Consider the following 23,258-nt stretch of genomic DNA (forward strand, 5'->3'; position numbering starts at 1 on the left):
ATTGAGCCTGTAGTTGCCCTGGGTAAGATCTAAAATCATTAGAAGTGTTAATGACACTTTGATTCTATGTAATGTTTATTGATCCAATTACCTGTTTTATTACTTGGATTCCAAGGTCACTGTACCAATTATAAATGTAGAATCCACCATTCTTACTGCATTTGGGTATGGCTCTTCGAGATGATTTCAGACTTACTATGCCAAGTGTCATCTTTCCCCACTGCAGGGCATTGAAGCTGGGTTACTTGACACAAGAGATGATTGATGGCTTAGAGCCTGTGCTGATGTTTACCATTCCCCGCCTTGCTATCATTTGGTAAGAAGCTCAGTTTTCACAAGCATTTTAGATATTTGGCATCTTGTGGAGATGTGGTGGTTCTTGTTGTGTGTGGAGGGTGTCAGAATGAGATTCTCATGTTTGTGTTTCATGAAAGCTGGACCTAAAATGGAAACTGGCAAACTTCCAGTTCTTTGATCTGATCCAGAATGATTGGGGAACCATTGACCTTTTCATTTCTGGGATCTGGGGTTCAATCTAGTTCACATGAATGGGAATGGGAAGCCAGTTATAGAAAACGCCTGATTTTCACTTCCACTATGAAGGTGAAAACCGGGCAGTTTCTATAACAGGCGGCTGATCCACAATCAATGGCAGTTTTATGCCCAGGTGACAAGTTGAAAATCTACTACCTGCTATTTGGCATCTGATTTTTGGGAGACACAGACCTTTACATAGTTTGGCACTATAGTAAAATTAAAATGATGCCAACTGTTCCCATCCAGCTGAGCGTAGCCAGAGCAATTTGTTTTCTATTTCCAGCGGGCTGATGATCTACCCAGAAGGACCTCTCAACCTACAGCAGCAGCCGGAAGACATGTCCAAGCTCTTCAAACCTTTCTACGCCCTCCTGCAAAAAATAAGGTAAGGGGCACATTGTCTTTTCTTAAAGAAGACCTTGGTTCTTTACATAAAGTGAAACAGGGCCAGCTAGGAGAACAGAAAATGCTGGAAATGTACAGCTGGCTGATTGGCATCTGAAAGAAAAAGATGGGCTAATGAGATGTGTGTGACTCTTCATGCAAATTGGCACAGTCAGGCTGGAAATGAATGTGGCTGATATCATGTTTTGAAGGGCGCTTAAGTCTGATCCCTAGTATATTTTCTTTTTACTCTGCCGACAACCAGGTATCTTGGCAGAACAGCTCACCTGAGGCCATCCTGCTCCCTATGCATCCACTGTGAACTCTGTAGCCTACACTATTCTTGGTGCCTGGAGATCATTGCAAAGGTGTTCTCTATTTTAAAAATAAATTACCAGTAAAATTAGCGGCAGAGCCTCTGCCTGTTCCATGGGCCTGCGCATGAACTCCTGCAATGCTCTTGCATAGCAAAGCAAGCCTGTCCATTCCTAATAACTCCCTTGATCTTGTAACACCTTTAAACCTCTATCACTGATCCAAGCTCTCTCAGACCACTTTCTCACCTCCCTCCTTTTATATGTCCCCCTTACAGCTCAAACCCCATCACTTTCACTTGCTGCCCCGTTTGGGGGGAGGTGGGGGGAATTTTGGGGAAACTACCACCTCCAACTCTCTCTAGCGTGCAGTTAATTCCAACTTTTGCTACCTTTGGCCTGCCATGTGATGCCTCCACTGATTTTAGTAACTGTCTCATCCCCATTAGATCATAACGGTCACTCGCACCTATCGCTCAATCTTGTAAAATAGTCCATTCCACAGCCTCAAGTTCACGGGCTGAAAAGTACCTGATGTGCAACTGGGCCTGGTCATTCACCACCAAATCTGGCTGAAATTATCAAGATTTAGTGTTGCTCCATTTCCCTGGTTCAATCTGCCCAGAAGCAACTGCAAACTGATATTGTTCACTAGTAGCCATCTCCTCTTTTTTTTAATCTCTTCCCTATTTACACACTCCATTGTCTGTAAATTCTATAAATTTGTACTTGTCCAAATGGAAGGTCAACCACAACAGAACTACAGGCCGAGATTTTCCAGGGGGTCAGCGGGCGCGATCGGTGGTGGGTCGGGTGGGAAAGTGTTTTTTTCCCCCCCCAGTGGGTTTGGACCCCGCTGCGAACCCGCCGCCACATGCCTTTCCCCGATGTTGGGCCTGTCAGCGTTGAGCAGACCCAACACGCATCGGCAGGTTCACAGCGGGGGACCCAATTCAGGTAATTAATGGCTTGTTTAGAGCCACTTAAGAATGAATTTCAGCTCACCTTCTGCATTTGACAGCTCACCCACTGGGTCAACGCTGGTCGTGGACCACGTCTGTCAAGCTGAGGCAGGAGTTCAGTGGCCATTGAATCAGCTGTTGAGTTGACCGCTTCAAATGTACAGTAAAAGCTCTCGCCTTTAGAGATATCTTCCCTCAGCCACAAGCTGTTCCTTACTGTATTTCCACAACAGATTTACCATGCTGCAAGTCTTTACACAAGTCTCCATCCAGTCTGACCTCATTACCTCTCTCACCATTGACAGATCGCTTCTGTCATTTCTATTTCACCTGCCATCTATTCCATCGGCATGGGTGCCATTTATACTCTCTCTCACCTTGGCCCTCAGAATCCCACCACGATGATCCCCAACACCAGCAGCACCAGGCACACCAGCAGCACCAACAACACCACCAACCTTCTCCGCAATCACCTGATGCTGCACAGGACACAGGGCATCAGCACCCGACCAGATTGTTGCCAGGGATGGCCTCACCATGGCCAGATTTACTTCACTTGATGCTGTACGCCCTGACTGCCACATGATGTGCCAGGTTGGCACCATCCCACACCAACACCATAAAGTATCCCATCAATGACCAAGTCATTCCTTTCATACTCCTTACCATTGCAGAGGGGGCGGTAAAGATACCGTTATGTCACCATTCATTGCAACTCACTAAGCCACTTCCAAAGGTGCACACACATCTGTCCAAGAACGCAAAGTGTTCAAAATAAAGGTTTCAGTGTTTGACACCACATTAACAGAAGCTTTACATGAACATTGCATAAAACGCCCAAGTGTCTACCCTTGTGTATTGTTAGTTGGTATGATTGCACTAGGATGAGGGTGTGTGAGGGGTGGCTAGTGAGATGGGGATGTGATAATATAGATAGAGAGGGATGGGTGGAGGTGCAAGGTAAGTTGGTGTGAAAAGAATGTGCAGGAGTTTGGTAGGGAAGGCAGTGTGATGCGGATGTGATGAGAGGCACAGCAGGATGAGGTTGAGTGTGGCTTTGTACTAACGTTTCGTGATCTACTGAGATCATTGAAACGTTTGCGGCACTGCACCCAGGTCCCCCTGACGACATCCCTGCTTGTGCCATCCTCTGCAATGTGCAACCAGGCTGCGTTGATCTCCTGGGGAGGTCTCTTCCACCCAGAGAAGGGAAGAGGACCTCCCTGCGTACTGTGACTCCTTCCATTAGCATATGGAGGAAATCATGGGAGAGCCTGGGTGCAGCCCTGTGCCTTTTGTGCAGTCATTGTCAGTGTTTGCAGAACCTCAATGCTGTAGAACACTGACAGCACAAATGTCAAATTAAAGTTGGCCATGGTCCTTTAAGGAAACCGGCTGATGACGCGTCATCAAATGATGTCACCAGACCCGCTTCCTCTAATTGGCCGGGAAACGCGCTGGGCGGGCTTAACAAGCCCAATCAACGGAAAGTCATTCGATGCAGCGGGATGGAGCCAGCAGAGAGGTTGGAACCTGCCACTGACGTCACCCGCCACGGACCCGCCGAGGTAAGTAAAATCCTTCTTCTGTCTGATCCCTCTTCCACCCTCCCCCTTGACTGCAACCTTCGTTCCTTCGCTCTTTTTTTAGAAACTATTAACAGATTTTGAAATACTGGAAAGCCGTATCTTGCATTATGCAAAGGTCATAATGGACAAGGACTAGATGTAAATGAATTTGAACAGAAAAGGCATTGGAAAGACAAAGGGTTGAGTCAAAATAGAAGGCAAAACATGAGGGACATCTACTGGGAGAATCCATCAAGTGTACAGTGACTAAATTGTTTGCTTACTTATACCGCCTTCTGCTTTTGGGTTCAAATCCCCCAAATTGTGCTTTTAAATGACTATGACTTGTATTTCTAAAGAGAGAATATAAATACATCCTTTGATCCATTTTGCAATCTGATTATTTTCTTTTGCTCCCTCATGCTACTGAAACCCAACAGAACTGAGGGGTAGAAATTCAGTGCATTTGCCCCTTCGTTGGCACCCCCGGGAGGCGCTAATGACTTTTTGCCCAGCTGCGGCACCGCTAAGAACTCCCACCAAATTCAGCGGGAGTTTAGCGGCGGCGATAACCGGTAGCACCCCGCTCCGCTGCACAGGCGATGACAACGTCATCACCGTGCGCAGCGCCCCATTTTCGCCCCACCTGCAAAATTGGCCCGCACCCCCTGAATCTGCGCCAGGCGATGACGGGGACCGATTTCGAGGGCGGGAACAGAGCGGCAGGCGGCTCGCAGGGCGCTAAGTAAAGGAGGTGGCGGGCATGGAAAAAAAAAAATTTGCCGACTGACTTGTCACAGCCCGTTGCGTCTTTGAACGCGGGGTCTGTGCCGCCATCTGGCAGCCCGGCACCTCGTTCCCTGGTGATCCAGGTAGGGCCCGGTAGAGTTGTGGGCTTGGGCCTTCCCCTTTAATGAGGGGAAGCGCCGTTCCATGTGGCAGCACTACGTGGCCCAGTGCGTAGGGCTGCAGAATGCACCGCCCCAATATTCGGGGTTAGCGCTTTAAGAAGGAAGTGGAGCACTTGAATTGGCACTTCACCTCCCTCTTGGGGTGCTAAAACTGAAGTTAGCGATCGCTGGCGCTATTTTTCACCGGGTGCTAAATTTAACGCCCAGGCGATGTTAGCGACTCAAGATGGTGGCTAACTAATTTTTTCCCCCTGTGATTTTACAGATACCTTGTTGAAGTCTAAACAAGGGTATTTAAGTTTATGCCAGTGAAAGTGATTGGGCTACTTCAAGCTAGAATTGGTTATAAATCTGATCGTTTTATCACAGTTTTACTGTAAAATGAACACCTTACCTTAATCTTCCACTTTATCCCTAGGGACTTACTTTATGTACTCACAGAAGAAGAACTCTCTATATTGGAAAAGAGCCTATGTGCTGTAGAATCTGAGGATTTCTTCAATGCCCACACAATGTTGCCCAGCCTTTCATCCCTTCACAATAGCACAGTGCATCATGAGGTGCTCGATGAAGCAGGTGGGGTTTCACCTATACAACATGATGATTCAGAGGAACTCGACCAGTTAAAGTTGATCGTTCACCAAGCAACCAATGAGGTGTATTCTCAGCTGTCTAACTCCAATGCGTCCAATTCACTCAAGCAAATGCCTAATGAAATAATCGGTTCTTTGGAAACTTCTAACCTTAGACTTGAGAGAGAAAATGAAATGTGGGGACAAGAGTTTGGGTGGGGCACCAATGAGAGCACACTGGAGAATACACAGAATCAAAGCAAAACAATCTTGGGGGATAGTCCTGAGTCGTCTTTATCTGCTTCTACTGACAGCTTGACCAATTCCAATGTCATTGAGCACTTTAATGTTGCAGAAAATAACCTTGATTCAGAAACTGACCATCTAGAATTAGTCAGTGGGCTTGAGACGACGGGAGCATCCACATTTAACCCCATCCAAACTCATTATTCTACTGATACTCCAGATACGAGCTGTGTACCAACAACTTCTGAACAAGACCATGTTGCCCATTTGTTAAATGCTGACTGTCCTGGTGAGCACAGTCTAAAACAGAAATCTGGGGCTTCATCTTTTCTTGGAGCAAGTTCAAGTAAAGATCATATGGAAGGAATTGAGGAGCAAAGTAAAATTAAAGGCATCAGCAGTGAAATGACAGAACAGTACAGCTCTGACAGAAGAATCTCAAATACTTCTATGGTGCCTGAAAATCCAAACATGAATAACACCAGGTGAGAGGTTTAGGACATTACAGCTATAATGACATGCAGTTCTAAATAAGAATTCTGGATAGCTGAAAAGCAATTTTAAGATGAGATAAAGTTTGTTGAGGTGAATAGTTAGATTTAACCATAGAATATTTTTGTTTCTTTCCTGTGCCCTCAGCTGCAATAGAGCCTAAAGGAAATTAAAACCCAGCAGCCACCCCATAACCTAATGGTAGTTTGGTTTTGCCTCTGGTCAAAACAAGTATGTAGAAGAACTGTAAGCACACTTCCTTCTTGATCATCATTACTTCGTTCCTGCATGTTTCCCATTACTTTTTTTTTGCGGGGGGTGGCGGTTTCATGGAATGTGTGTTGGAATTCAAGCAATTTGAGTATTTTATTGGCAAAATGGTTTGTTGTACAAAGTGAACTTCAACCTAGGTATGTATTTCCGGTCTAATCAAGGTGTTAACTCTTTACAAGAGGAAAGTCTTGCTTGGGGATACAGGTTGGACAAATTTATTGTATATTTTAAGAAACTCCTTCAAAACTTGCAAGCTATCTCGGGCATAACTCCCTGAAGGGTAGCCAACCCCAAAAGAATTGAGCAATCAGTCTGCTAAGGCAACTAAACTTTCCTTTTTGGGTCAAAGAGGTTCTTATATATTGGACCTAAGTTACCCAGAATGGGAAACCAGCGGGGGAAGAGGAAGTAGTCTGATCTTCCTGGACACCACTGGTGAATCAGTCACATCTTCTTCCACTCCTTCTGGTTTACATGACCTATATAATTTTTCCTATCTCATGGTTGAGACCTCCTCCTATTACTAAATTGAAGGCAAGCAAAATGGCCCAACAGCATCCTTTTGTTTAACTGGACCAGTTCTTTACAGCAGTCCACCAGCATGTCAGGCAGCTTTTACCATATGAAGGCAGTTGTTTCATGACTTAAGCAGATTCTGTTCAGCTAAGAAAGTTAAATATTTTTTCAACTGGTATTTTTAATCATTTTGAAATCTACAAGAGATTTATTGACTGAAACCACCAGAAGGGAAATCCCAGATTTTAATTCATTCATTACCAAAACACCCAATAAATTCTGCAATAGGTGATGTAGTTATGCACTTCTAAAACACTGGTCACATTGTCAGAATTTTGTTTGAAAGCAATTTAGGTACTTTTATTCACTGATTTGTGTGCTTTGCTGGCAGAATGTCGGAGGGAGAAAATGAGTTTCATGTCGTAGATCAAGAAACAGTAAGGCATGCAGTGCTGGCTGTGAGAGCAGTAGTAAGGGAGGAAATCCGATCGCGGTACCGCAGCAGTAGCGACATGCTTCATCGGCTCTTTGTTTGTATCTCAGGTATGTCACTCAGGACTTTAAGGCTGTACTGTTGGTTTTAGGACATTAAAAGTCTTCTGTAAAGCTTTTTTTATTTGAGGTGTGACATTGCAGCATTATTGCGTGGCATCACAGAGTGCTAAGATGCTGTCTGATTTTCACACCCCTCATTCCACTGACCTGGCTGTGGCCATATTGCTGTAAATGGGATGATGGAAAATCTGAGGGCGAGTTGGTTCTATGCACTACCTAGAGGCCGGAGAGTGGGAAACCTACCCACTTTTGTTATGTGATGTAGTGAGACTGGGTAATAGGTTATGGTAGCCTTGTGCTTATGGTACTGGACTAGTAAGCCAGATATTGTGGGTTCAAATCCCACTGTGGCAAGTACAATAAATCTGGTAATTTGTGGGCTAGTGCTTAAAAAAAAAAAAAATAACCATGAAAGCTGCTGGTTTGTCATAAAAACCCAGCTGGTACACTAATGTCCATCTGTACCTGGTCTGGCCTGTATGTGACTCTAGTCCCACCCTATGTGGTTGACTCTTTATGCCCTCAGAGCAATTGGGGGTGGGTAATAAATACAGGCATATCCCAAGAACAGTTTTATTTTAAATGGAGATATTCAATTTTTATTTCTAGCCAAAGCTAGAATTGTATTGTGATTGGGAGTCAAAGTAGTCAACCAGTAGCTGTGGAATATGAGCACGAAGTGTACAGCCCAAGGCCCAGTAGTAACAGGCAGAGCTAACGCGATGTTTAAAGAGAGCGTTTACTGAAGAAGTAGGCCCTGTAAATGTGTCTGCTCAGTAGGAAGCACTTTACAAAGGCCGGGGGGGGGGGGTGGGGGAGGTGCGGAGCGGATGTGGTGGTGGGTCTAATGGTGGGGGTGCTTGGGGCCCTGGGAGGAAGCACTCCTGCCCCTCCCGGCCCACAAGAAGTGCTCCCCCGAGGCTGTCCCCTCCTCACTGCACCTACCAGGATTCCCGAGACCAGCCACAGTTAAACCTGTAAAGCATGTTAATTCCAAGGTTTACAGCCTCATTATCATATTTAAAGTGCCACCCTACCTCCTGGGAGTGGGTTGGCTACCGGCTTCCCGTCCTGCCTCCATTAAAACCAGAAGTAGGTATTGTTAGATCCGTGGTTCAGTGGATAAATAATTACACGGATGCTGTACATAAACAAATAACAGGTCTTTACTGGAGGAGGGCAATCTCTAGACTGGAGTACAGAGGCATACGCACAGCTTATATACCGGTGTGGTTACTGCCGGTACTACAGTATACAGGAGCTGTAAAAAGTAGCTCTGACTTAAAGCACATACACTACAATTCCTCCCTTTTTAGATTAATAATACCCCCTTAATATTCAAATAACAATTACATTTTTACATGTACATTCAATAACAAAAGTCTATTTATAGATTCAGTCTTTGGGGCGGCTTCCTGACCCTTTCGGGATAGCGCCTTTCTGGAGGTTCTTCTTCTTGGTGCAGAGGCGATTCTGACCCCCTTTCATCGGGTAGTTCATCGGGTTCCACTGCTACTGGGTCTGAAGTAGATGCTACCGGTATGTCGGGTTCATCCCCAGGTACTCGAGACATGGGGTTGACGCATTCCTGTGACGCAAAGATCTGATCGACGTGGCGTCTCACAATGTTCTCCCCGACATCCACTGTGTACATTAATGGCCCCTGCCTTGTACATATTGTTCCGGGTTGCCACTTCTCTGTTCGATAGTCCCGGGCCAAGACTGGTTGCCCTACATTGAAGCTCCTTGTCGGCTTCTCGTTGATGTGCTGGAATTGTTTGTCCTCAACATTTCTTCGCACATTTGGTCTGAGCAAGTCCAGACGAGATCTCAACCTTCGGTTAAAGAACATCATGGCCGGGGTCTGGTTGGTAACTGCATGTGTCGCATTTCGGTAGGCTAATAAGAAATTGTCCATCTTATGCTGTAGTGGAATTTCCTCGTCGCACATGGCCTTTATCGCCTTCTTAAAGGTTTGTATGAACCTCTCAGCCAATCCATTGGTGGCTGGATGATATGGGGTGGATGTGTAATGCCTTACCCCATTCCTTTTCATGAATTTTTGGAACTCATTGGACACAAACTGTGGTCCATTATCAGAGCAGATCTGCTCTGGCAACCCGTTTCTGGCAAATATAGTCCGTAGGACTGCAATCGTTTTCTCTGTAGTGGTTGAAGACATCTTTATCACCTCAGGCCACTTTGAATGAGCATCCACTGCTATTAAGAACATTGATTTCGCTGGTCCATTCATGGACTCAATGTGCACCCGTTGCCATGGAGAGGAGGGCCACTCCCATGGGTGTAGAGGGGCATGTGGTGGTGCATTTTGGACCTTCTGGCATCCTAAGCAGCTCTTAGTTAGGTCTTCGATTTGTTGATCGATTCCCGGCCACCACACATAAGCCCTAGCTAGGCTTTTCATTTTCACTCCCCCCAGATGACCTTCATGTAGCTCATTTAGCACTCTCTCCCTTAACTTGGGTGGAATCACCACTCTGGATCCACACATCACTGTCCCCTGGCATACTGACAGCTGTTCTCTTCTGGATGAGAATGCTGGCAACAGTGAGTCGCCATGTGTTGGCCATCCCCTCACCGTCAATTCATATACCCGTGACAGCGTCGGATCATTGCGGGTCTCCTTCTCTATATCCGCGTTTATTACTGGCAATCGTTCAATTATCGATGAATAAAATATCTCGATAGGGTCCACTGCTGGTGCTTCCTCCACAGTAGGCAGTGGCAGGCGCGATAGCCCATCAGCGTTCCCATGCTGTCTCGTGCCTTTATATTCTATTTCATATTGATTCGCCCCTAGAAACAGGGACCATCTTTGTAACTGCTGTGCAGTCATCACTGGAACGCCCTTCTTAGGATTAAAGATGGAGACAAGTGGTTGGTGGTCAGTCAGCAAGGTGAACTTCTGTCCATGCAGATAGTGGTTGATTTTTTTTTACTCCCCATACTAGGCTGAGGGCCTCCCTGTCAATCTGGGCGTAGTTGCGCTCGGCTGAGGTTAGTGACCGAGACGCAAAGGCTACTGGCCTCTCCAAACCATCCGGGAATTTGTGCGACAGCACCGCTCCAATGCCGTAGGGTGATGCATCACCTGCCAAACGAATTGGTAGTGCTGGGTTGAAATGGGCCAACACCTCTTTTTGATGTGATCAATTCTTTACACTTCTGGAAAGCTCGTCTACGTTCGTCATCCCACTTCCATGGTACCCCTGTTTGCAGTAGGGTGTTCAGCGGGTGTAATACCGTAGACAAATTTGGTAAGAACTTGTGGTAATAGTTTACCAGCCCGAGGAACGACCTCAGTTGTGACACATTTTCCGGTGCTGGAGCCTTGACTACTGCCTCTATCTTGTCAGGGGACTTATGTAACCCCTCTTCATGGATGATGTGGCCGCAATACGAGATCTGTTTCTGGAAAACTTGTGGCGATTAGCTCGTAGCCCATATTCCTTTAATCTGGTGAGCACCTTCTCCAAGTTAGCGAGGTGATCACCGTCATTTTCGCCCGTGACCAAGATGCCGTCCAAATAACACTGGGTCCCTGGAATCCCTTGCAGAACCTGATCCATCGTCCTTTGCCAGATAGCCGGAGCCGAGGCTACTCCAAACACCAGCCGGTTGTATTGATAGAGACCTTTATGGGTGTTGATCTTAAGGTAATGTTTCGAAGCTTCTTCTACCTCCATTTGCAAGTACGCCTGGACTCGATCAATTTTTGTGACGCGTTTACCACCAGATAACGAGGCGAAAATATCCTCAATTCGTGGAAGCGGATATTGCACCGTGTGAAGGACTGGGTTCACTGTCACCTTAAAATCCCCACAGATGCGGACCTTCTCTGGTCCCCCAGGCGTATTACTCAACGACCTCTTCATTACAGGAACGATGGGTGTAGCCCACTCGCTCCAGTCCACTTTGGACAGTACTCCTGAACGTTCCAACCCTTCCAGCTCTGCTTCAACCGCTGGTCTGATCGCATAAGGCACTGGTCTGGCCTTCAGAAACTTTGGGCTTGCATTATCCTCTATTTTAATTGTTGCTGTTATTCCTTTTAGTGTTCCTAGTCCCTCCTGGAACACTTCTTTTGCGTCAGTTAGCATTTTTGACAGTCGTCCAGATGTGACGTCGTCATCCTTTTTGGCCTCCACCTTCAGTGCCTGTATGGAATGCCAATCTAAATGTATCTTTTGGATCCATTCACATCTTAGCAGTGGTGGTCCTCCATTTGGCAATACATTTATATCCATTTTAGGTATTTCCTGGCCTTTATATGTCACTTTCACCCTTATTTTTCCTTTGGGGTAGACTTTTTGCCCCGTATACGTCTTCAAGACAATCTCTGTAGCTTTCAAGGGTATGTGTGAAAATAGCCGCTTGTAGTCTCTTTGATTTATGACTGTTAGAGCTGACCCTGTGTCCAATTCCATTTCCACTTGGACTCCGTCTATCTTGAGTGTAACCCAGATAGTCTGGTGATCCTCCATTTCGGTTACCTTATGTAGTTTCAGACAACCCAGCTCCTTGCTTCCGGAGTCTGTGTCACTTTTCTGTTCGTCTGAACCACTGTCCATCACCTGGTGTACCTTTTTGTACTTCTCCTGTGGAGATTTCTTACTGTTGGTTTTCTTCCCAGACCTGCAGACTCTTGCTATGTGTCCTGCTTTCCCACACTGTCTGCGCACTTGGTCCTTGAACCAACAATCTTTCTGGTCATGTGTTGTTCTGCCGCAGCGATAGCACTTCCCTGTTCCATAGGTCATTTCGTTAGTGCCATATTCTTGCGGTCTCCGTTGTATCTCTGCAGCGCACCTTGCGGCTGCTTCGTGTGATACTGCCATACTGAAAGCTTTGTCCAGCGTAAGGTCCTTTTCTGATAGAAGCCGTTTCTGGGTTCCTTCACTTTGTAGCCTACACACAAACTTGTCCCTTAACGTGTCTGCTAGTCCCGCTCCAAACTGGCAGTATTTCGATAGCTTGCGCAGTTCCGTTAGGTACTCAGCATTGCTTTCGTCTTTGTGTTGGTTCCTTTTATGGAACTTAAATCGTTCTGCTATCGGCAGCGGTGTGGGGTTTAAGTGGTCCTGTAGGATTTCTACTATGCTTTCAAAATTCTTGTTTACTGGCTTCTCTGGGGTTATTAGATTTCGCAGTAACCCAAAAGTTTTTGCACCCATGGAATTTAACAGAACCAGTGCTTTATTAGCATCTGGCACTTCATTCGCCCTGCAGTACACCTCAATATGTTCCACATATGTCGCCCAATCTTCGACTTCATTGTCGAACGTAGAGATACTGCCACTCTTCGGCATCCTTGGTTGTGTGTTAACTATCACCAATGGCGCCTCCCGTGCTTCCCCTTCTTCTCCACTGGCACAAAATGGCATCTCCCGCGCTTTCCTTCCTTCCCGCGCTCGCCCGTCTTCTCTGCTGCGGCTTCGCAAAATGGCGTCTCCCGCGCTCTTCCTTCTCCGCGGGCTCAGTGGTGCCTCCCGCGCTCTCCCTGCTCCGCGGCTCAATGGCGCCTCCCGTGCTCTCCCTGCTTCTCCGCGGCTCAATGACGTCTCCCGCGCTCTCCCTGCTTCTCCGCGGCTCAGTGGTGTCTCCCCTTGCTTCGCCCCGCGGACCCTGATCAGCCCGTGATCCCTGGCTGTGCTCTGCGCGTTCTTCTCTTGATATTTGTCGACGCCGCTCACTCTAGAACCTGGCTGTTTCTTACCCTCTCTCCGGTTTTGCAGTATTTTTCCTCGACGCCGCTCGGTGATCAACCCCCGGCTGCGCCCTGCTCTCTTCACCCTTTTTCTTACCCCGTCGATGCTGCCCGGCTCTCTCTGCCGTCGGTCGGCTCCAGCCGCCGCTGCTCGGGAAGGGTCTGCTCTGGACCTGTCGTCTGTCTCTTGCTGCTCGTTGTGGCTGGGGAACCAAGCCCGGCTCTCCACAGCCTCCCCAGTGAAGTTGGATCTCTGCCTGACTGCTGGGCGGTTGCTCGCGGTCGACGCCCGTGTTCCTGGACTCGACTTTTTTTTTGTTTAATGTTGCAGGTAGATTCGCATCAACACTCGTCGCCACTGTTAGATCCGTGGTTCAGTGGATAAATAATTACACGGATGCTGTACATAAACAAATAACAGGTCTTTACTGGAGGAGGGCAATCTCTAGACTGGAGTACAGAGGCATGCGCACAGCTTATATACCGGTGTGGTTACTGCCAGTACTACAGTATACAGGAGCTGTAAAAAGTAGTTCTGACTTAAAGCACATACACTACAGGTATGTTGGGGTCAGGATTCAGATTTTTAACACTTGAACCTCCCACCCGAACCCCCACCTGTTTTTTGGGGGTTAAAGTCCCCCGTCCCCGTCCCCCCATGTAAATATGTAACCATAAAATAATCTTGATTTCAGAAGCTGTGTTTGAGATTTGTTTCTCTCGTGAAATGTGGTTTTTGAAACCCATAGTCCAGGTGTTTCTGACACTCTTGTGTACACAGAGTGAAAATAGCTGGAATGGATTGCCAGGGAGGGTGGCTCAAGCTAGGACACTGGATTCACTTGAACAGCTAGATGCTGTAATGGGAAAATGATAGTTATTATCCTGAAAGGAAGTTGTAAAAAGGACTGAAGGACTGTGGTCATCCAAACCGGTCTTGACTCTTGAGTATTTTTACTTTGTGTACACTAAATAATCCCATCATTTATCAGAGAGAGTTCTCATTCTATTTGGCTGTGTTTGAACAGGTGTAGCAGACCAACTTCAGACTAACTTTGCAGGAGACCTGCGGCGGATTTTAAAGACTGTCTTCGAGATTGCAACATCAACACCAGAAATAAATGAGGACGTTATGGAAGAGGAAGCAGGTATACTGCATTTCACTTTGCATCTGCATGGTCTAGGAGTTCACTTTTCACTTGCCTGCCTGGATTGTAGTATCTCTTAGAAAGGTTAAAAAGGCCAAATGTATACTGGGTGACCACCTCAGCTCAAATCTGAGTTTATGGCCCTAACTATCTGTAGCTCCCCTGGAACTTTGATTAATGAGACTTCATTAAGAGACCAGCTGTTGCACGTTGCTGAAATGGATTCAATTTTATATCAAACCTCACTGCAGTAGCAGGAGGAAGAAAACCTGAAATAACCTGCTGACAGGAGATTATGCATAGTGGGGAGGCCTGGAGTGGCCACTTGAAGAGGTTGTATAGTGGGGCACAAAGGTAAAGCCCCGGAGTATCTCCACTCTCCCATTGTGCAGGTAGAGGTACATTGGGGAAGTCATTGCCAAAAATGCAGTGCAAAGGTGAGCAGTTCTATGGGAAAGCAATCACAAAAATCACTGCTCAGATACTGAACCTCTGCAAAATGCAACACCCTACATATATTGTGGTCTTGTACAGTATTTAATGAAATTCAGTACAGGTAGACTATCCTTTATCCGAACTTCCGAAAACCTCTAAAAACCGAAAGTTTTTTCGTTCAGCGTAAGTCGTGCGCACGACATGACCAGAGTGGCGCACGACTTACGCTGAGCAGGGCAGAGGGTCACAGAGTTCCCTCCTGGGTAGGAGATTGCAGGCCGAGCCGGGCAGTGTGAAGGAGGTACCGGGAGAGTGAACCCAACAATACAGCGGCCCGTCCAATAGCTGCAGCGGCCCGTCCGATATTCTTTTCTTCCCCCCCCCCCCCCCCCCAACCCCGACCCCCCCCCCCCCAACCTGAACTGCGGCCCGTCCGATATTCTTTTCTCCCACCCCACCCGACCCCCGACCTGATTTGCGGGCCAGCTTAGTAGGAGTCAGCCGATATCCGGCTTTCCAGAGAAGCAGGAAGGGGAATGAGACACGGAACAGTCGCAAGAGGTAGCCTGAACTTTTAAAATTTATATTAAATACAAATTTCCCAGTCTTATAATAATACCTTCTGAAATCCGAAAAATTCCAAAAACTGAAACTCAGCTGGTCCCAAGGCTTTCGGATAAGGGATAGTGTACCTGTACTAACATTTTATTAATTTAAAAATCAAAATCCTTTGTGTATTGTAATTGCTTCTCTCTTTGCTTTTGCCTCTTGCAGAAGAGGAGCAGGTTAATCCGGAGCCTACCTTGGAAGATTGTGTGCTGTGTCAGGAATCTCATTCCCACTCAACTAGAACTTCCAATTTAAACAGCACTAAACTAGAAGGTATAACAAATGGCTATTGTACAGGACAAAACTATAGTTAGCCTATAATTAAACATTACTGTGAAAATATTGGTGTAGGGCTAAGTTTCTGTTAAGGTCAATATTCATCTTTATCTGATTACTGGCTAAAAATGTGTTCTCAAATTTCATCAGTTGTCTCATTTAAAAAAGTCTTGATACACTACAAATTGTTCGCCATAATTATGCAACCAATGTGCAAAAAATACTAGCCACCATGAATGGCTGTCAGTCAAGAGACGAGTTAAGCAAATCTTAGTTTACACACCCATTGATGGATATATTTGGCGCTCTGGTCGACTCTACCACTTTTACAAATAGATGTTTGTACAAATACTTTTTTTTTTTGTCTCGAAGTATATACATTTTCTGCATTTCTCCTCTCCTCTCTGGATCTTTGGTAGATTTATAGAGCTCAAAGTTTTCAAATCCTATTTCCTGCTCCATTGAGGATAAAATGTCTTCATTTGGCCTTCACCAAACACCTCCATGGAAAAATTTTCTTTGCAATGACTAATTTGTCTCTTTTTCTGAGTTATTGTTGGCTCACTTTAACACAAGATTGTCCTCAACAGTCGCCACATAAATTTCATCCCACTTCCCATCCCCATCCCTTCTCCCCACACCCAAGTGGTTGCTCCTGTAGATCATCCTGAAATGTGAATCTGGGTTGAGAAGACCAAGTCAGAAGAAGGGCAAATTATGTCAGCAAAGTGGTTCATTTTTCAGCTTTTGTAGTATTCATGCAAATATTTTTTTTTCTCCCCATTACAGTGCCCCCAGAGTGGATTGCAGACTCTGCCTGCAACCAATGCATGTCTTGTAAAGCACCATTTACAATTATCCGGAGACGGCATCACTGCAGGAACTGTGGAAAGGTACAGGATTTTAAATATTGGCATGTAAAATTATGATCAAATGTCAGGTGTTGGTTACAAGCATTCACACATCTAGGATTTTTACTGCCTTAACTGTCAGGGGCTTCAGCCAATGTTCTACACCGTAGGAGTGACACATTGATGGTTTATTTAAGCCATTTGAACTTGGTGTTACTACCTTTTCATTCTGCCAAAATACTGTGCCTTCTTTTGTTTCAGTGTTGTACATATGGTGTGCTGAGTAATCAGTTGTCATTTCACTTGCAGATTGGTTGAAAAGTGTAGAAACCATGTGGTTGCATTTTAATTAGCTGTTTTTTCTTTATACTTTGATAAAATAAGACTCAGCAAAAGGTAAAATGAAGCTCTTGAGCTGAAATGTTACTTTCTGCAACCTTAAAGGCATGTGTTTTTCTTTCCTTCCTTGAGTCCAACACTGATCAGATTGTCAACAAGTGACCCACTCCAAATGGTCATTGGGAGATGCCTTCTGGTTTGACTATCCTTCCCCAGTCCTTTTAGTGAACTGCCTTATCTCCTCATTACCCTTCCCCAGTTCTTTTAGTGTCATTACTGTCCGATTGAGAGTACATCTTGACATTTGGAGTGTTACAGGCAATATATGTCACTGGGCCACTGTTACTGACTTTTGAATGAAGTACTGAAAGGATATAGGCAGTACAAGGTTTGTAATCAAGTCAAATACTGTAGTACACAGCATCCACGTCCTGTGATGGCAATGTGGAAGTTGGAAAGTATATGCCTCTTTTTGCTTGCAATATTATGTTTTTCAAGAATTTCTGTGTCTTTTTTTTATGAAAGAACTTGGAGGGGACAGTGAAACAAAGGAAACTACTGAATGACACTGACCACATAGCTCACGGGCACAAGTACGTGAGCTGAGTACTGTGACAAGTGCACTATATGACTCAAGTTGATATGTAATGTGTGTATGTTAGTACCAAGAACCAGAAACTTCTATTCTGTAAGGGAACAATCTTCGGACTTAAACCAGAATACCACGGCCGATTATTTTTAATCCTTTCTGGCACATACTGCTATTTAGAAATTTAGTTGTCATATCCAATTGTCTCTGTGTATACTTTATCACCGTGTATTTACAGGAGTTTGCCTTAAAGCAATCTGTAGTATTTAATTTTAAGTTTGGCATTGCAGGGACATATTGGCAGTTTCACAGTATACAAAGAAAAATATTCCACTTCCCTGTACTGCTGTCCTTCACTGTCAGGATGTCGGATCTGCTGGAAAAGCTCAACCTCCACTTTCTTGTTTTGTTTCAGATCTTCTGTTCCCGCTGTTCCTCCCAATCGGCACCGTTACCTTGGTATGGACAGATGAAGCCAGTCCGTGTCTGCACACACTGTTACACGTTTCACCTCGCTCCCTGCTACTCCAGTACATCTGCATGTTAACCTGAATTCCAAGCCAGTGAGTCTTGACAGACTTGCAAAGAGACGAGCAATGGAATTAACCCATGGTAATGATTGTTAGGAATTTGATCCCAGTCAATGCAGGAGAACCATCTTCAGATCATCATTACCACAAACAATCCAATTGTCCCCAGTCCAATTTTGTAGTCTCAACCCAATGTATTAGCTCTGATCCCAATGCAAATCTATAAAGAACAGCTGTTTATTGTGAATTATTTCTGGAGCACTCTCTGGTTAAAAAAAAAAGATGTGCTTGGTAAATGAGGTTATTTAATGACAACTGTGTCAATGATTCCTTCCCACTTGATAAAGGGAATCAGCAATTCTTGTATGGTTTTAAGGTAGGGAGTCATCAAAGGACCTACTTTTTCTGAGACTTTGTTTGCATCTACATACTTTGTTTCTATAAATTGAAATTAGCATATATGGGAAGGAAAATATCCCTAATATGTAAAACTTCATCAAATCTGAGGAATGTGGGAAAGCATTGAATCTTCTTAGGCTTAATTGGTATCTTTTGTTGCAGCCTATAGTTCCAATGGCACACACTGATCCATCTGGATAGTCCAGCTTATTACAATTACAGTGAAGCAACCTGGACTGTTAACCTCAGGTAAACGGCATTAGAACAATGTACTGCAAAAGCAGGTACTTCTATGGCAATAGTATTTTGATGCCCCCAAAATAACTTTCGTACAAATCTTTAAATTGATGTTATTCTGTATTATTAATTTTAATCAGTCTGGAGAATTGGGTTTTAGCCCATTATGTATTGATCGTAATAGCTGGATGCAATGTCGGAACATGAGTTTGTTGCCAAGGGCAAAAATCAAAAAATAATTATGCACAATTCTTTTTGCTCCTTTGACATTTATGCATAAATTTTCAGTAATCTAATTTTGGAAGCTCTTGAAACAGCAAATGTTGGCACTTAACATCTGAACACTTTGTGAGGTCGGAAGGAAGAGTTTATTGAGGGTTTGGTCTCCTTTAGCTTGAAATTTCACAAATTAATTTCTGGGACTTGGCTAGTCTGTAGTTCAGGTGATATGGTAATGTTTGAGTGCATCAATATGTACAATCACTAATGCATTTGTGTTTCCATACCGTGTGCTCCAGTGAAACACCTATAACTAGCCAATGAATGAATTTCAGCCTTTGTTGATATAACTGCTCATTTGACAAAAGTGGTTATTCTTCAAGGTTGAATTGATAGAATGCAGATGAGATTCCCCACCCATGTATAATGTTTAGATGTGATCACCACACAAAAATATCTTGGGTCATATTGTAGTCACTATTTATTGGTCAGGTTGGCAGCATCTTTGGCATCCTGCCTGTTCTCCAAAGTGAAATGTGGACTGAATCAAATGGCTGATGAACTTTTCTAAACTTTCAAAATTTGTGCAATCAGTGCTGGATACAGTGTTGAATAATTTACTTTGCACGAGCTCATGCTTGAGTTCAGGCCACGGTATATAAATGGAGTCATCAAAGATGTGTTTCAGATCAATGACACTTATTAAATTGATGCTATACTGTACGTGAGCATATAGTTAGCTGTTCAAAAACCATGCTGCAATTGCATTGGAATTACATTTGCAGTACATAAATGTTTCAATTGAAACTCGGATTGCACATTTTGTTGTGTACCCTGCCATATTGGTGATCCTTGTATTTTAGGAAAAAAAATTGCACTTTTGTACAAATGATAAACTGGATGTTCCGAGTAAAAAGTTTACTGAAAGCCTGGGGAATTTTATATTTTCTTTCGGTCAGTGCACTGTATGTATAACCTTAGGCACTGATTGCTTCTGAGACCTTCAGTCAGTGAAAACTTCCTAAATTGCAATGAAAGGCTTCACAAAACAAATGAGGAATGTAATTTTAAATTGTGACTGGCGTGTAACCATCAATGTCTGATTTATTTTTCATGAACAAAGCTGAATACATTAATTCCCCATTGCTCAGTCTCAATTTCCTGCTGTGTAAAATTGGAGGAACATGCATACTTTCAGACCTTAAAGGGAACAGGTCATGGATTAAAGTAATATTGGGCTTTATAACCTTTTGCAAATGTTTTACATTCAGATAGAAACTGTGATTGCTGTTTTTCTTTTCTGAAAAGTGCCAGCTCTGACCTAGTGTAATGGTTGTTGAGGGAACACTGAATTGTTTACCTCACCTCACCTTCGCCGACCTACCTTATCGTCTCCAGGCTGTAGTGTAACATCTGCAGTTACATTTTGTTAATGCTGTTCTGAATAATTACCAAGACATGCTGTTACATACCTCAAATCTAATATTTTGCACACTAAACTGAACATGTTACAAGAGACAGCATTGATCCCATTTGAGTCTGCAGTCCAGTAACTTATTTTCACAGCTTCAGGTTATGGGGGGAAGGTACTACTAGGATAAACTCTCGCCATTCCCTGAATATGTGATATAAAGTATTTGTTTGAATTGCTCATGTATTTAGGGAATAACAACTGTTTGGAGAGAAGGGAGATTTTGTTCACATCATCGCTCTATAAATATTGTATGTCCCTTCCTTTCCCTCCTTTCCATCAATTTTTAAATTTTCACTTGTCTACTAACTTTCCTTTTGGATTACTTTAAAGGGAGAATGTTATTTTCCCCTTCCCTGAAAAACCAATACAAGCGTGCATGGCCATATATCTCATCACACAAGTCTTAAGTAATATATTTAAGTTACAGTGATCCAAACCAAGAAGCATCCAGTGCTTCTATAGGCTGAGAAATGATAAATGCCTTGCCTATCAAAAGGTGAACTGCGTGTTGGCCAGCACTGCAGCTGAAATCTACAACTATAATGCTTTAAATAGAGCATACAAATTAGCTAATCATCTTTAATTATAATCACTTATAATAAAATATAAAGTGACATATTTTAGCTTCTCAGCATTTGTCTCAAACATACTTGTGTACATTGTCATTTTTCTTCAATGTTCATGTTTTCATTTTTTTTGTATTAAATACAATTCAAATGAATCTTTACTGCTTTCAAATAAAATGTATATATTCTCGGGGTGCTTTTTTTTTCTTTCAATTTTATCAGTGGTATTGTATATAGGATTTGCTCTTATTGTGTTGGATTGTCCATGTTAGACAGTGGTGGTGTGAGCAAATCCTTGACCAGTTTTATGGCAGGGGGTGGAATCTGCTTACTGTTTCTGCTTTACTGACTGCAAGAAGTCAGCCATTTGTCTTGACTTTTTGCAAACTACTCCATTCAATTCTGCACCAACAAGAAGTGAAAACACATCGGAGCAACCTACTGAAGTTTTTAGTTGTAGTATTAAGTTCAATTGGCAAAATGTTTAATTAAAAAATAATTCTAAGTATAAAAATCCAAATGCCTGGGGAATGAAGTGGGTCAGGTGGAGAATGTCACAGTCTGGGAGCACCTCCAGAGTAGTGATCATAGTAACGTAAGGTTTAGATTAGTTATGGAGAAGGATAAGGAGCAATATAGAATAAAAAGACTTAACTGGAGGAGAGCTAATTTCAGCGAATTGAGGAGGGATCTGGCCCGGGTAAATTGGACTCCAAGACTGGCAGGCAGAAATGTAATAGAGCAATGGGCGGCCTTTAAAGAGATGGTTCAGGCACAGTCTAGGTATATTGCTACAAGGGGGGAAAGTGAGATCAACCAAAGCAAAGAGCTCCTTGGATGATAGAGATATAGTAGAATGAAGCAGAAAAAGGGGGTGTATGACAGATGTCTGCTTGATAAGACAAGGGAGAATCAGGCTGAATATAAAAAGTACAGAGGACAAGTGAAAAAGCAAAGAGGGGCAACGAGACAGTACGAGATTAGATTAGCAGCTGAAATAAAAGGCAATCCAAAGGTCTTCTAATCGGCATATTAACAGTAAAAGGGTTGTCGGAGGAGCAGTGGGGCCAATTAAGGACCAAAATCGAGTTCTATTGGTGGAGGTAGAAGACATAGCTGAGGTACTAAATGAATACTTTGCATCAGTGTTTACCAAGGAAGAGGACTTTTCCAAAGATATGGTAAATGAGGAGGTTGCCGAGATACTGGATGAGGTTAAAAATAGATAGAGGAGGTACTAGGAAGGCTGGCAGTACTTAAAGTGGATAAGTCACCCGGTCTGGATGGGCTGCATCCTAAGTTGCTGAGGGAAGTAAGGGTAGAAATTGCCGAGCTGCTGGCCACAATCTTCCAATCCTCCTTGGATACGGGGTGGTGCCAAAGGACTGGAGGATTGCAAATGTTACACCTTTGTTCAAAAAAAGGAGAAGGATAAATCTGACAATTACAGGCCAGTCAGTTTAACATCAGTGGTGGAGGAGCTTTTGGAAGCAATAATCTGGGAGAAAATTAACTTGGATAAGCATAGACTAATAAGAGAGCCAGCACGGATTTATTGAGGGCAAATTGTGTTTGACTAACTTAATTTGAGTTTTTTGATGAGATAACAGAGAATGTGGATGAGGGCAGTGCAGTTGATTTTGTGTATAAGGACTTTCAAAAGGTGTTTGATAAAGTACCACGTAATAGGATTGTTAGCAAAGTTGAAGCCCACAGGATAAAAGGGGCAGCAGCAACATAGATACAAAATTGATTAAGGGATAGAAAACAGAGTTGTGGTGACTGGTTATTATTTGGTCTGGGGAGGGAATGGAGTTCCCCAAAGTTTAGTACTAGGACCACTCCTGTCTTTTATATACATTAATGATTTGGACTGGTGGGGGGGTGGGTAGAGGCACAATTTTGAAATTTGCAGATAACAGGAAACTTGGAAATGTAGTTAGCACTGAGGAAGATAGTAATGGACTTCAAGAGGACAACACAGGCTGGTGGAATGGGTGCACACATGGCAGATTAACTTCAATGCAGAGAAGTGTGAGGTGAGACATTTTGGTAGGAAGACTGAGGAGAGACCATACAAGCTAAATGGTACAAATTTTAAAGGGGGTGCAAGAGCAGAGAGACCTGGGGTGTTTGTGCACAAATCTTTGAAGGTGGCAGGACAGGTTAACAAAGCAGTTAATAAAGCATATGGGATCCTGGACTTAAAATCCAGCCCTATGCCTCTATTTATTGTCAATGGAGGCGGGACTCCCACTTTTTAGGTTGTAGTTCTGCCTCCATCGATTTGTGGCAAACCCATGCGATTTTCCCTTGATTGACCTTATTGAGCCCGCCCAGCGGGCTCAGCAGGCCAATAAAGGGACACCCAGTTACAGGTGACATCAGGGATTGACATTTCATCAGTCAAGAGCTTTTGACAGATGAAATATCAGCATTTGATAGCTCTGTGAAGCTGCCAAACACTTGACAATCTGACTTCTAACTTGAGTCCTTCTCCACAGACTCTGTTAGAAATCTCTCCAGTA

General features: G+C 44.0%; 1 protein-coding gene across 1 annotated transcript in view; it reads left to right on the forward strand.

The window, feature by feature from the left end:
- The window catches only part of LOC147113972 (lateral signaling target protein 2 homolog), a 58,198-nt gene extending 37,278 nt beyond the window's left edge, over nucleotides 1-20,920 (forward strand). The window contains exons 6-13 of the mRNA XM_085995433.1: nucleotides 227-316; nucleotides 821-922; nucleotides 5,095-5,979; nucleotides 7,167-7,318; nucleotides 14,087-14,206; nucleotides 15,416-15,523; nucleotides 16,316-16,419; nucleotides 17,721-20,920. Of these exons, the coding sequence (XP_085851559.1) occupies nucleotides 227-316; nucleotides 821-922; nucleotides 5,095-5,979; nucleotides 7,167-7,318; nucleotides 14,087-14,206; nucleotides 15,416-15,523; nucleotides 16,316-16,419; nucleotides 17,721-17,852 (1,693 nt within the window). The 3' untranslated portion in view covers nucleotides 17,853-20,920. The remainder of the gene's footprint in view (nucleotides 1-226; nucleotides 317-820; nucleotides 923-5,094; nucleotides 5,980-7,166; nucleotides 7,319-14,086; nucleotides 14,207-15,415; nucleotides 15,524-16,315; nucleotides 16,420-17,720) is intronic.
- The last annotated feature ends 2,338 nt before the right edge of the window (nucleotides 20,921-23,258 follow it).

This window comes from Somniosus microcephalus, chromosome 8, assembly GCF_052327205.1.
Source record: "Somniosus microcephalus isolate GS21.2 chromosome 8, FLI_Smic_1.0, whole genome shotgun sequence".
In the NCBI taxonomy this organism is placed as follows: domain Eukaryota; kingdom Metazoa; phylum Chordata; class Chondrichthyes; order Squaliformes; family Somniosidae; genus Somniosus; species Somniosus microcephalus.